The 12,722-nt window shown below is 41.1% G+C and overlaps 1 protein-coding gene across 1 annotated transcript in view; it reads right to left on the bottom strand.

The window, feature by feature from the left end:
• Positions 1-12,722, bottom strand: part of AFDN (afadin, adherens junction formation factor) — a 145,031-nt gene that overhangs the window by 45,416 nt on the left and 86,893 nt on the right. The window contains 7 exon segments of the mRNA XM_045544730.1: positions 1,233-1,336; positions 5,131-5,329; positions 7,120-7,263; positions 9,296-9,561; positions 9,993-10,087; positions 10,401-10,546; positions 11,296-11,316. Coding sequence (XP_045400686.1) covers positions 1,233-1,336; positions 5,131-5,329; positions 7,120-7,263; positions 9,296-9,561; positions 9,993-10,087; positions 10,401-10,546; positions 11,296-11,316 — 975 coding nt within the window.

Genomic DNA, 12,722 nt, shown 5'->3' with positions numbered 1-12,722 from the left:
AACACCCATGTCTCCTGGGAAAACACAGTCGTGTCACTCTAAATAGCACAAGGAGGCTGCTGTGCGGTGCAGGCGGCAGCATGCAGAGCACTCTGCCACGCAGGGGAGGCTGAGGGGCCGAGGCACAGCCCAGCAAGGCAGGCCAGTTCTTGAACAAACGCACAAAATAATGAGAAAGTTAAATTATTCATTGAAGTTACATGTTATCTACATGTCATTCCTCATATCACAGAGTACACAAAATTAAAGAAGAAAATGAACAGTGCATACACACTAAAGGAGAACTTAACCAATTAAATACATACATAAGCATGAAGGCACACTATCAAGAAGTGGTAATTACACACGTGGCTTTTTAATTTAGAAGGAAAACAACTGAAGCCTGGGAGAAAATACTTTAAACAAAATAAATTAGGTAACATCAGAATTTCTTGAAAACTCAAGATCTGAAATCTGAGGAATGTGAGAATAAGCTAGGAAGATGAAATAGCGATTCTGTCTAAGAAGGTACTTGTTTTTCCATAAAATCTGGTCATCAGGAGTTGCTGCTGTTGTTTGGGATTTGACAAACAGCAGTTAGTAAAGTCAATGAAAAGTATTAAGGGTGTATTCACTTTATCAGTAGTAGTTAAATGTGATCACATATTTGGTGTAACAGAGCAATCATCAATTAATTCAATTTTTGGAGATGGCTATCACAAATCTAAAGTATGCCTGGAAGGCAAAATAAATTACTTTGAATTTAATCTTACAAAAAATTTTCTTTAAAATGAACAAAGCTAGGAAATACTGGGATTTACCACTCCTTCAAAAAGATACAAAATATTAGTAAATGTTTTGATATATATGCAAAGTAAGGCAGAACTGACTATAAAAGAATAAAATATTTTTGCCAAAGAAAAATGTTTTCCTAATAAAATCTATTAAAGCTATCATATTAATATGTTTTTAAGATGTGCATCAAAGTTAACAGTGGTACGACTGTGTGCGTAAGTATTCTTTACTTTGAAAAGTGCCTTTGTTTATAGAGGAAACTGAATAGACATGGCTTGGGAAAAAAATAAATAAATCATGGTTTTAAGATTTTTGAATAAAATGAGAATTTAAACGTGATTTTAAAATTTTCCTATCACAATACTCAGTGTAAACAAGGAAGGAATTTTCACCAAATCTTCAAGTCCTATGGAACACACTTCACGGCACAGTCTACCCAGCATTCTCAAAATACTTGCCAGTTCTGTGTTCTCACGCAGAAAGTGACTTTCATAATCTGCACCTTCAAAATATATCGTCCAAGTACCTGGTGAACGTGTGTGAGGAATTAACCTGCAAAATCCTAAGGAGAAAACAAGCAAATTATAAAACTAAAAAAGCCACCACATCAAGACACAACTGTTAACAAGAGAAGATGAATTATCAATTGCTTAATATCTAAGGACATTGTTTATTTTTCTTATTCTGTACGTTTATTCCCTCTGAAAACTGAATGATCAGACATTTAAAATTTCATATTTGTTTTCATCCAAGAGAATTTCAACACCAAGGTGAAAAGTGAAATTGGTCTCCCCATCCTGTGTTCCGAAAGAACTTTTTTCTCGCTTCTGTAAGAATTACTGAACTGCCTTGTCATTACCTCCTTGCAAACTGTTTACTCCGCTAGACTAAGAGATCCTCCGTATCATTCAGAATCTCTATTTGGCAAAGGGAGAGAAAAGGGTGAGGGCGACAGAAAACAGACGGCGTCTGCCTGCCTGCGGGCTCCGGTTCAGCGACTCACACCCGAGAAAGAGATGAGGTGACCTGTACAATTCTGGAAGCCTCCTCATGACTCTTTGTAGAAATGTCCTTACAAGTTCATACTCGTTACACTTCTTACAAATAAATTTTAGAATCATTTTATACAATGTTTTCAAGAATATATCTGATGTTTTCATCAAGGATGAATTGACATCTTTATAAAACTAAGCCTTTCAATTCAAAACATATTATTCTTCATTTAGTCAAATATTATTTTGTGTTTCTCAGTAATTTTTTGACAAAGTCCTATCACGTAGGCCTCGCACAACTCTTGTTTTCTCAAAAGCTGTCACCTTCCTCCCGCTGCCAGCAGCTCACACTCGCCCAGCACCCTGTGGGCCAGGCCCGGCTTTTCTCCAGCACAGCCTCACCTGGTCCCAGTGACCTGGGGACTGGCTTCAGCCGACAGTTTCATCCATTGCAGGGTCCTATCAGTGAGGATAATTGTGACTGTTACTTCTGGACAATTATGAAGTTATTTGTGACAGAGGGAAAAGGAGATGTCAAAAATGTATTTGGTTAAAATAAGAATATAAAGTAATCTCACTTAAGTTTTACTCTTTTTTTAAAATCACTGTTTTAATCTAGTTTCATTAAACTATAACCTACTCCTAGTTTCTCTTTCCCAGGTTTTAGGGAATCACAAATTTATCATGATTTTGAAACTTTAGCAATTATAAATCATTTTCTTATGTTTTCAAACTTCAGCTTTCCAAAACAAGTTCTAGACCTTACAGCAAACAGAAATTTTTCTTTATTAGCCTAAGGCATGCACCTCAGACCAGGTATGAGTCCAGGCTGGTTATACAGTCTTCTCTCACAGAACTGTATTGTATGGAAAAAACAAAAGAATATACATTGCGAGAACAAAGTAGTTCTTTAATCAGCCTGCAAAGAATTGAGTGTGAAGAATTAAAAACAATGATGTCATAAAAGAAACACTCATTTCTCTGTAAGTCTTTTAAAGGCATGTGTGTACTAGGCCACATGCACTATTATCATCTAACACACATGAAATGACGTGGCGATGCCAAGGCCATGATGAAATATCACATGTGTCCTAAGATCAATCATTTAAAAGAGCCCATAGGGAAGTCACAAAGAAAACTTCATCAAGTCAAGAGCTCACTATCTCGAACCTAATGCATACTGTATGGCACATGTTACAAAACTCGCAGTTGCTTGCATACTATAAATTACAGACATTTGCAAAATGCTAATAAATTAGTCTCCCTGCATGCTTATTTGCAAGATACTAATTTAAAAAACACTGAGCACGCAGCAGGCCCATGTGAGGTGCTGAACACGAGAGGAAGCGCAGCCCGGCCCGGCCAAGGCTCGAGGAGCCACCCTCAGTGTGGAAGACAGGCAGCTGCACACAGTTCAAATGCACACGACAGGCACAACAGCAGAAGCAAGCCACACAAGAATCACTCCTGGGCAAGGCAAGTTAATATGTAGGGAAGATACTTGTTTTCCTGATAAATAGATGTCTGATTGGAATTTAAGAAACAAAAGTATGCAAGTTCAACAGCAGGAGTAGAGTCCTGACAAAGGTGTGTTGCATGGAGGTGTAACACACCGCTCAATAATAGTAATAATAATACTATACATATTGTGTGTATTTCAAAGCAGGGAAAAAGACTGTCAGGAGATGATGTCACGCTCAACAGTTTACACTAATCCTACAGGTGATGGAGAAAGAGTTCCTAGCAGGAGAGAGCCACAACAAGCCCTGGTTTTAAGACCCCATGGCACTATGAAGGACTGAGCAGAAGAATGGAGAACTGGGCTGGAAGACTCAGAGGATGAGTTCCGTAATCAACACGTGGCGGGAAGCAAAGCTGGCTGCAGTCTCTGATGTGCTGAGGTGTGGCCCGCCTGGAGGACACCTTTGCGCAGCCCTGTGGCCAAGGGCTCGTGCCGGGCAGCTCTGCTGCTGATCGTGAGTCCACTACCACCTGGCATAAGGCCTCCAGGTGCTTTCCTCAGGCAACACCTGAGCACAGAACCAATGCTCTATAGACTAGTTCAGGTCCACTACAGAGGAACAGTGGCTGAAACATCCTCAGAAGAGCCCTGCAGCCTGGCCCTCCTCCCTTCCCCACCCGGTCACAGGTCTCACCTATACCAGGACTGAAGGCTCTCCCTGCCCATCCCTGCTCCCACCCCTCATCCTTCACACGGTTCCCTGCAAGACCTCACCCCTCCTGGCTCTGCTTCCCTGAAGGAAGAACTGAGCTCAGAAGGCGCTTCTGCGAAAGCTCCAATGCTAGTTGTTTTGCAAATACATTTCGTTAAAAGAAGCAGCCTTTATAAAACAACTTTTTGTAAACTGTCAAAAACTCTGAAGATACTTTTGAAGAGATAAAAATGTATTCATTGTGGTGAGTGGCATATTCATTAAAGTTAATCACACTCACAAAATGTATATACCTATGGGTGTAAAACCTTAACCTCAATTATTATTACTTTTATTTGATTAACCCCTACATTTTAAGTCTATTCTTCTACTCATCAGAGCTGTTCTCCACATTACAAAAAAGTAGCAGAATGGGATTAAAATTTGGTCTAATTCAAAACCTTGTATGTCAAGAATAATCATGGTATTTTCAATCGATATACATCAACAAGAAAATGTAGCAAAGGTTATATAATAAAATCAGGGAAATCAGTTGCACTCAAACCTGTCACATGAAAGGACTGTATGTGAAGCACACGACACGCTGGAGTTTGGCACAGAGACTACAGCAGCAGCCATGCAGCAGCCCGCCTACACATGCGCGCACACACACGCACACACACACACTTGCTGGGTACTATCAACATGCCCATTTCGCAGATGAGAAATCAAGGCACAGAGGTAACCTGCCCACGGCAGCACAGCCTGTGGGTGACAGAGCTGGGTTTAGAACCCAGGCAGTCTGGTTCCAAAGCTTGTGCTGCTCTTAACTACTCTGCTGTGCCGGCACCAACACAAAGTTTACAATTTAGTTCCAGGAGAATGAATCGACCCCCTAGGCTCACACAATACTAAGAAGGGAAGGGCAAGAAAGGTCCCCTGCTATCAGTCCAGGCAGGAAATGAAATTGGGACACCTGTGGGCAGAGCAGATGCTCACTGTAGGGTCACAACCCGTTCACGAGGGCCCTGAGCCTAGACACGACTGACCCCATGTCACCACGAAAGTGTCCCCCAGGCAGTAGCACACGGCTTCCCCAGACGGCCTGGGGTGCACTCCCACGTGAGTGGGCTGCCCGTGGGGGACAATGAGTGAAATGCTCACTTCAACTGGGTCACAGCTCAGACTCCGGCATGATAAATAGCATTTACCTCTCTGGCACAGGGGGTCTAAAAATTCTTGTAAACCATTTGGAATGTTTCTGACAACATCACAAGAATAGCCATCTTCTGGCAAAAGAAAAGGCAGCTGCAGGTCAGGGTCCTCCTCCAGCTGCACTTCCCTGCCGTCGCTGCGGGCCAGCTCATCGGCCGTGTTCTCAGCCACAGCCACTGCGTTCTCGATCAGGTCCTGCTCAGAAAACAGACAGACAATTAATAAGAGATGCTCCAGCCCCGTGCATAGGACCAGCCGCTACCCGAAACCTGTTCGGGTGTCACAGCCCGGCCCCGTTCACAGGCACACTCACAGATGCGCCAACACATCCAAATCGGTTTTCCAGAGCAACAACCCACATGAAAGTTGTACACGTTTTACATATGAGCCAAGATTTTAATTATTAATTCTAAATAACTTGTAGCTTTAAATAAACTGCTCAATGACAAGTTTTTTTCTCTTTTCCAAAGTAAGCCTACACAATGCTAAATATAAAAAAAAACAGTATAAAATATCTACGTATTTTTTCAAGTTTGGAAATATATCAATATATAGAGGTTATTTCTGAATTTTGGGTTTATGGGTGATTTTTGTTTAAAAGCCTTTTATTGACACGTCCTCTACACACAGGAAAGTTCACAAACCCTGAGTGTGCAGCTCAATAAAGTGAGTGCTCAGCTCACCTCCCACTTGCACCTGCGTGGCTGCCCGTCCCCACCACTCTCTTCCTCCCCTGCACCCCAGCTCACCTGCCGTGTGCACCTGCGTGGCTGTCCCTGTCCCCACCACTCTCTCTTCCTCCCCAAAGGGAGCACCTATGCAGGCCTCTAACACCATGGATCAGTGTCGTCTGCTCACACAGACGGAAGCACACTGTACATGCTTAGCACACAGCTTCTTCTGTGCAAATTATGTCATGATATTCATCCGAGTTGTGGTTAACTGTCACGCATTCTTTCTCACTGCAGTGCAATATTCTTCAAGTGACTACGGCATGATTTATTTACATGTCGTATTGTTGACTTGGTGGTTTCCAGTTTCTGGTCACTTTGTGCATGTCTTTTGTTGGCCTAAACTCAATACTGAAGGTCGAACTATCTACCCATGTCACTTCCATACGTAGTTCTCAGGACATGCTTCATGGCGATGGTGGGCATCTGCAGCACCCACCCCCTTTTTTTTTTTTTTTTTGAGACAGTGTCACTTTGTTGCTCTGGCTAGAGTGAGTGCCATGGCATCGGCCTAGCTCACAGCAACCTCAAACACCTGGGCTTAAGCGATCCTACTGCCTCAGCCTCCCCAGTAGCTGGGACTACAGGCATGCGCCACCATGCCCAGCTAATTTTTTCCATAGATATTTTAGTTGGCCAGATAATTTCTTTCTATTTTTAGTAGAGACGGGGGTCTCACTCTTGCTTAGGCTGGTCTCGAACTCCTGACCTTGAGCGATCCACCCGCCTCGGCCTCCCGGAGTGCTAGGATTACAGGCGTGAGCCACCGTGCCCGGCCCCACCCCTCTTCATAAACAGCCAACAGCGGTGGATGTGGCAGACCAGGTTTCTCACTCTCCCAGTACTCCAGGCTCCATCCTGGACCAGACTAGGGGTTTTGCCAGTCAGACGCCTCTTACCTTGGCCAGGCTGTGGGATATCTGTGGGTCTGGTGGCGCCCGTGCCCGCTGGCACTCAGTTATGGTGATGCCTGCGGGAACACGCTAAAGTCCTGACTTCTTCTCCCCCAGTCCTTCCAGCAATTTTCCAAGAACCCAATTCCCTGAATAAAACCCCTTTCTACTTAAAATGCTTGTGTAGTTTCTCCTTCTTGCACAAAACTCTAATTCAGACATCAATAGCAAAATGATTTCACAAGATGATATTAAACAAGCCAACTTATTAAATAAGTTTTCCTTTTGTTTTTTCTCATCCAAACTTCCCTGTGCAAACACGTCCTACATTGTGTGGCAAAATCTGGTAACATGCACCTACCGTCGGGATAAAAGGCTCATCGGGTGCACAGTGATAATTTTGTAATAAGGCTTGAAGTTGTAGTGAATTTAACTTAAAGCAGGTGCTGTTTATATTTGGAATGTCATCGGGCGCATACTTATCCATGGTAAGCAAAGTCGTTGCCTGTTTAAAAGAATAAATAACATGAAATATTATGACTTAAAAGTATTTCATAAATATTATCCCTTACATAGTATTTGTAAAACTGTAGTAATTTGCTAATTTAATTTTGAAATGTCGGATGTTTTTAACAGACTTCCATTAACATTAACTATAAAAACTGAATTAAAAGCATTGTCTAGTAAAGGTTTTTCGATGCCATCTTAAGTTTACTAAAACATATGCATAACTAAATGAAATTATTTATGTTCATAAAGCATTAAAAAAATTCTCTTTGGAAGTGTAAGCATTTACATGACCATTCAGGTTAGCAAATACTGGTATCTGAACAGTTTCATGCAATCAACTTTTTATAACTAGTTGACTAGTCTCTTGCTATACTAAATCTCTTTAAAAGAGATTAAGAAATCAAGAAAAAAATTATACATTATAATAAAAAAAAAATATTGTCCTAGGTTTTGAGGCTGCAGATGACTCATTTCCTTAATTGCAATATGCTAGTTCCTCGGTCTTTGATATCTAAAAAATTCCCTCAGAGCTGGTTAAGCCATTAGGATGATTTGACTTTGTATTCTTAAGAGCTAATTGTTATCTGTTTTTAAATTTGTATTTATCTTTTAGTATGAAGCATTCTGAAATATGCCTTACTGATCTCAACATAAAGGACCCTTCAAAGATGTTCCTATTCTACTGGTTACCACCTGTCATGAGTTGAACTGTGTCCCCCAAAATTCTTATGTTGGAGGCCTAAGCCCCCAGCACCTCAGAATGTAGTCTTTTTTGGAGACAGGGTCTTTAAAGGGTAAGCAAGTTAAAATGAGGTCAGTAGGTCCAATATGACCGCTGTCCTTATAAAAAGAGGACGTCTGGACACAGACACGCATACAAGGAGCACACCAGGTGAAGACAAAGGCCGGGACTGGGAGGCTACACCTACAGGCCAACGAACACATGCGAATCACCCAAAGCAGGGAAAGGCCTGGAACAGTTCCCTCCCTCAGAGCCCCCAGAAGGAACTAACCCTGCCAACACCCCGATTTCAACTTCTGTCCACCAGAACTGAGAGACAATAAATTTCTGTTATGCTGCTCAGTCTGAGTGAGGTACAGGTTGAGCATCCTTTACCTGAAACGCTTGGGGCCAGAAGTGCTTCAAATTTTGAAGTTTTTCAAATCTTGGAATATTTGCATACACATAATGAGTTATCTTGGGGGTTGGGACCCAAGTCTAAATATAAAATTCATTTACATTTCACACATATCTTATACACAGTCTGAAAGTAATTTTATTTTATTTTATTTTTTTTTTTTTGAGACAGAGTCTCACTTTGTTGCCCGGGCTAGAGTGAGTGCCGTGGCATCAGCCTAGCTCACAGCAACCTCAGACTCCTGGGCTTAAGCGATCCTCCTGCCTCAGCCTCCCGAGTAGCTGGGACTACAGGCATGAGCCACCATGCCCGGCTAATTTTTTTGTATATATATTTTTAGTTGGCCAGATAATTTCTTTCTATTTTTAGTAGAGACGGGGTCTCGCTCTTGCTCAGGCTGGTCTCGAACTCCTGACCTTGAGCGATCCACCCGCCTCGGCCTCCCAGAGCTAGGATTACAGGCGTGAGCCACCGCGCCCGGCCTGAAAGTAATTTTATATAGTATTTTTAACAATTTTGTGCATGAAACACAAGTTAGTGTACATTAAACCATCAAAAAGCAAATCACATGGACACTCTGTGGTTGTGTGGCATCACCATCATTCCTCACTCTGCATTCACATGCTATGCACACACATGTGTCCAGGGTAACCTGGGGCAGCACACTTGGAGCCTTTGCATTTCGGACTTTCAGGTGAGTGATGCTCACTGTGCACTCTGCTACAGCAGCCCGGGCACTAATACATGACTACTGCAGTATCTGCACAAGTGAAAGCCCCAGAAGGAGGGTACGGAGGTTTTGCTGCATCCAAGCTCGTGCCCATCGTAAAATCAGACCTGTTCACCATGAAGCACAGCGGCTGTGGGAGTGCAGCCGGCAGCACACACCTGCACGATCCTGCTCAGGTGGCAGTCAGCGGCCAGCTCCAGGCCCTGCTTCTCTGCCCACGCTTCAATGTGTCCCAACTGCTGGCGGATAATTGCTCCCCAGTAATGGGAACACAGCCCCGAATCTGGGTCAGTCACCAGCCTGTTGAACAGCCACATATTGATGAAGTGGAACAACTGCGAGAAGAGCTGGATGGTCAGGGCAGCGTTGACTCTGCAGCGTCGCAGCAAGGACATGGCTCCCGTGAGTGTGTGCAGCACGTCATCTGCCCGAGACAAAGGACGGGAAGGCAAGGGACCAACATGTCACCCAAGGAGAACTCCTGGGATTCACCGTAAACTTAGATAATAGCAGTTAGGTAGTAACTGCTGTTTAATCACTTTAAAAACACCAAACTTACTCAAATAGGAAGCAGTGACATGGTCTGAAACTCAGTAGTTATTAACTAACTACACTTAACACTGTAAGTTCATCTTAACAGACTTTTGAAAAAAGTATGACCAGCATGACACACCAAACAACTATTTATAAATAAAACAGATGATAGTTAAAGTTTATTATTCTAAAGACTGACAAACAAAATAGATCATCTTATTTATTTTAAAATTACCTCCCCTTACATGTACTAAACATTAAAATGAAGTTAAATGAGAAGGCAGAGCAGGAGAGAGGGAGGGAATCAAAGAATAGCCTAACCTATTTTTGGTCTTTGCAGACTGTTCTCTTCAGGGTCATCCAGAAAGGCTGGCATGTAATTATTAAGTTCTGATTGAAGACAGTGAACCAAGTACCTGAAAATACATAAGCAATTTTAATAATCTCAGCATGACACACTGCCATTGTAAGACTTGTTATCAAAATCTGGACTCTTTAGAAATATTTTCTATCAAAAAAACAGAGTTTTACTCTTAGAATTTTGAAACACAACTCACTGAATTCAGTATTAAGTCAACACATTTTACATATACTTATTTATGCTTCTGGATACACATCTTCAATTAAGGTAAATAAAAAACCTTTAAAGTTAGTTTTGAAAACTGAACAAGAAAATATATGACTTAATTCTTTAAACAATAGCATCATCTTCAAAAATGCATTCCTTACTTAAATGCCATTTGGACCAAGTGTGCTAAAACGTCCTGGGCATCCAGTGTGATTCGACTGAGGTCTCTGTCCTGCTTAATGAAGTTGAGCAGCTCGGATGCGTTTGCCATCCAGAAGGCAAGTGCCCCTGCAATGTTCTTCTGCTTCTGTGGACAGAACACACGTCCATGAGCAACGCAGCAGAAACAACAATAACAGAAATAAAAGGAATGCTCTTGAAAAGCTGCTGAAGATAGACCAGTACCTTCCCATTTTCACCAAGGTATTTACCACAGATACCAGATACTTGCAAAGGAATTTAGGTGCATACAAAGCAGCGGAAAGTAAATACTATAAAAACCACTGCAACTACTTATTAGAATTCATGTTTATAGACATATACATTTAATAAAGTACAATTCATGGAATCGTGGAGAAATGGAGATATCAAACAACATAACACCAAATTGTAGATTATGCATTATCTGGTAATCTGTGCAGCATACACACATGTATCCATGGTTACCCACAGCCACCCTGATACTTGTAGTCACCGGCTTGGACACCATGCAACTCAGTATCAAGTACTGATCTATCGCATCCTCTCCCGACCACATGTGCAGGCCAGGCAACCTCAGATGAGATCCAAAGAATAGGAACCAAGGATAAATAATAAAGAGGAGAAACAGAACTCTTGTCATTTCATATCCACGCTGAAGTGCAGTAAGCAGAAATTATGAAATGCTGACAAAGGCTGCGCAGTCAAAAGGGTTTTAGTACTGCATGTCTCGGGCGCTGAATGAGTGTTACGAGCTGTTCAGTCCAGCTGCTGTAGTGCTGTGTCTGACATGGGAGCAGCATGAGAGAACTCAGCTAAGCAACACAGCTAGGATCAGCTCCCAGCAGAATGTCCTACCTGGTCACCCTGGTCTACTTCCTGGAGAAAAACAGACGAGGGAAATCAAGCAGAACGAGAGAAAGAAACTGTGAACAATCATGATAGCTTAAAAAAATCAAAACACTAACATGAAGGTACGACATGAAGGTACGACATTTAGCTATGTTATTCCCAAATTACATTTTCATTCATGGTTCTGGAGCAGTTTTGGAAGTATATGATTTAAAGGATTAGTTTTATGATCTTAAACACTGGCACAATAACTAACTGAATTTTCATAGAATTTATCTACAAAGGTGATGTTTCAATAAACACACGAGAACATACTGATCTCTTTAAAAGATTTACAAAGGAAGGACTTCTAAACATCTTTTAATGAAATTGTGTGCTTACTATTTACAGGTCCATAAATCAGAGTCCATTCCCCCGGTTTAATTAACAAGGATGAGAGAACAGGACAAGCCAATGGCAACAATCAAAATAAAAGTTGAGAAAGTTGAGAATTTAAAAATATATAAAGAACTTACACCTATACTAAAAGGAATAGATTCTTTGTTTTTGAAAGTAGATTTAAATTATTCACTACTATTACAGTTCTTTTCCACTACTTTAAGATTCCTCCAATTGGTTACTAAAACTAAAGTTTAAAAGACTTATTTTGGTGACAGTGATTTCACTGACTCGCTCACATCAGAAAGGGAAAGTCTCCCCGAGGCAGTTTGATAACCGGTGTTTCCCAGTTCGAAACAGGCTTTGTAAGTCCAGACAAGATGGAAGACAGACAATGGCTCTGAATGACAACTGAACAGGAAATCCACGTTTGTTTGTAAAATAATGATGTGAGAGTAACACAATGGTATCCAAATAAAAGGACTTCCCTTTTTGTCTATTTCCTACCTTGGGTAAAAGAATCATAACCCCAGAAAACTTGTGTTATGCTAATCACTCAAACACGAAAGAAATATTTCTTGAAAAATTTTGGCCTTTTAAAACAATTCTGAGGGAAGAAATAAAAGATTATCTCAGCTTCCCTCAAATGATCCTGCCAGGAAAAAACAACCAAACCATCTAACTAGAGTTGTATTAAGGTGAGCAACAGCACTGACAAGTGATTTACGAAAACTTTTTAAGAATCTATAAATTTACTTTTAAGGATTTTAAATATTAAATCTTCAAATTATCTGTGACCATGAAAAATTGCTGTGTCAATTTTATCAATTGCAGACTGAGAATACATAGAGGAACCAAACCATTCTACCAACAGAATACCCTTATTTCCTGAAATTTTTAAAATAGGTTTATGAAAACATTTCATCTTAAGTGAAAAATATGTCATGATGTCCACTATACCTACATATGTGCTCTCAAAAAAACCCAGACAAGTACTACTAACATCATAGTAGGCTCATTATAAAGGAGCAAGTGCCTTTTTATAACCATAAAAA

This window comes from Lemur catta, chromosome 2 (genome assembly GCF_020740605.2).
Source record: "Lemur catta isolate mLemCat1 chromosome 2, mLemCat1.pri, whole genome shotgun sequence".
Classification (NCBI taxonomy): Eukaryota; Metazoa; Chordata; class Mammalia; order Primates; family Lemuridae; genus Lemur; species Lemur catta.
This window is presented reverse-complemented; position numbering and strand designations above follow the sequence as displayed.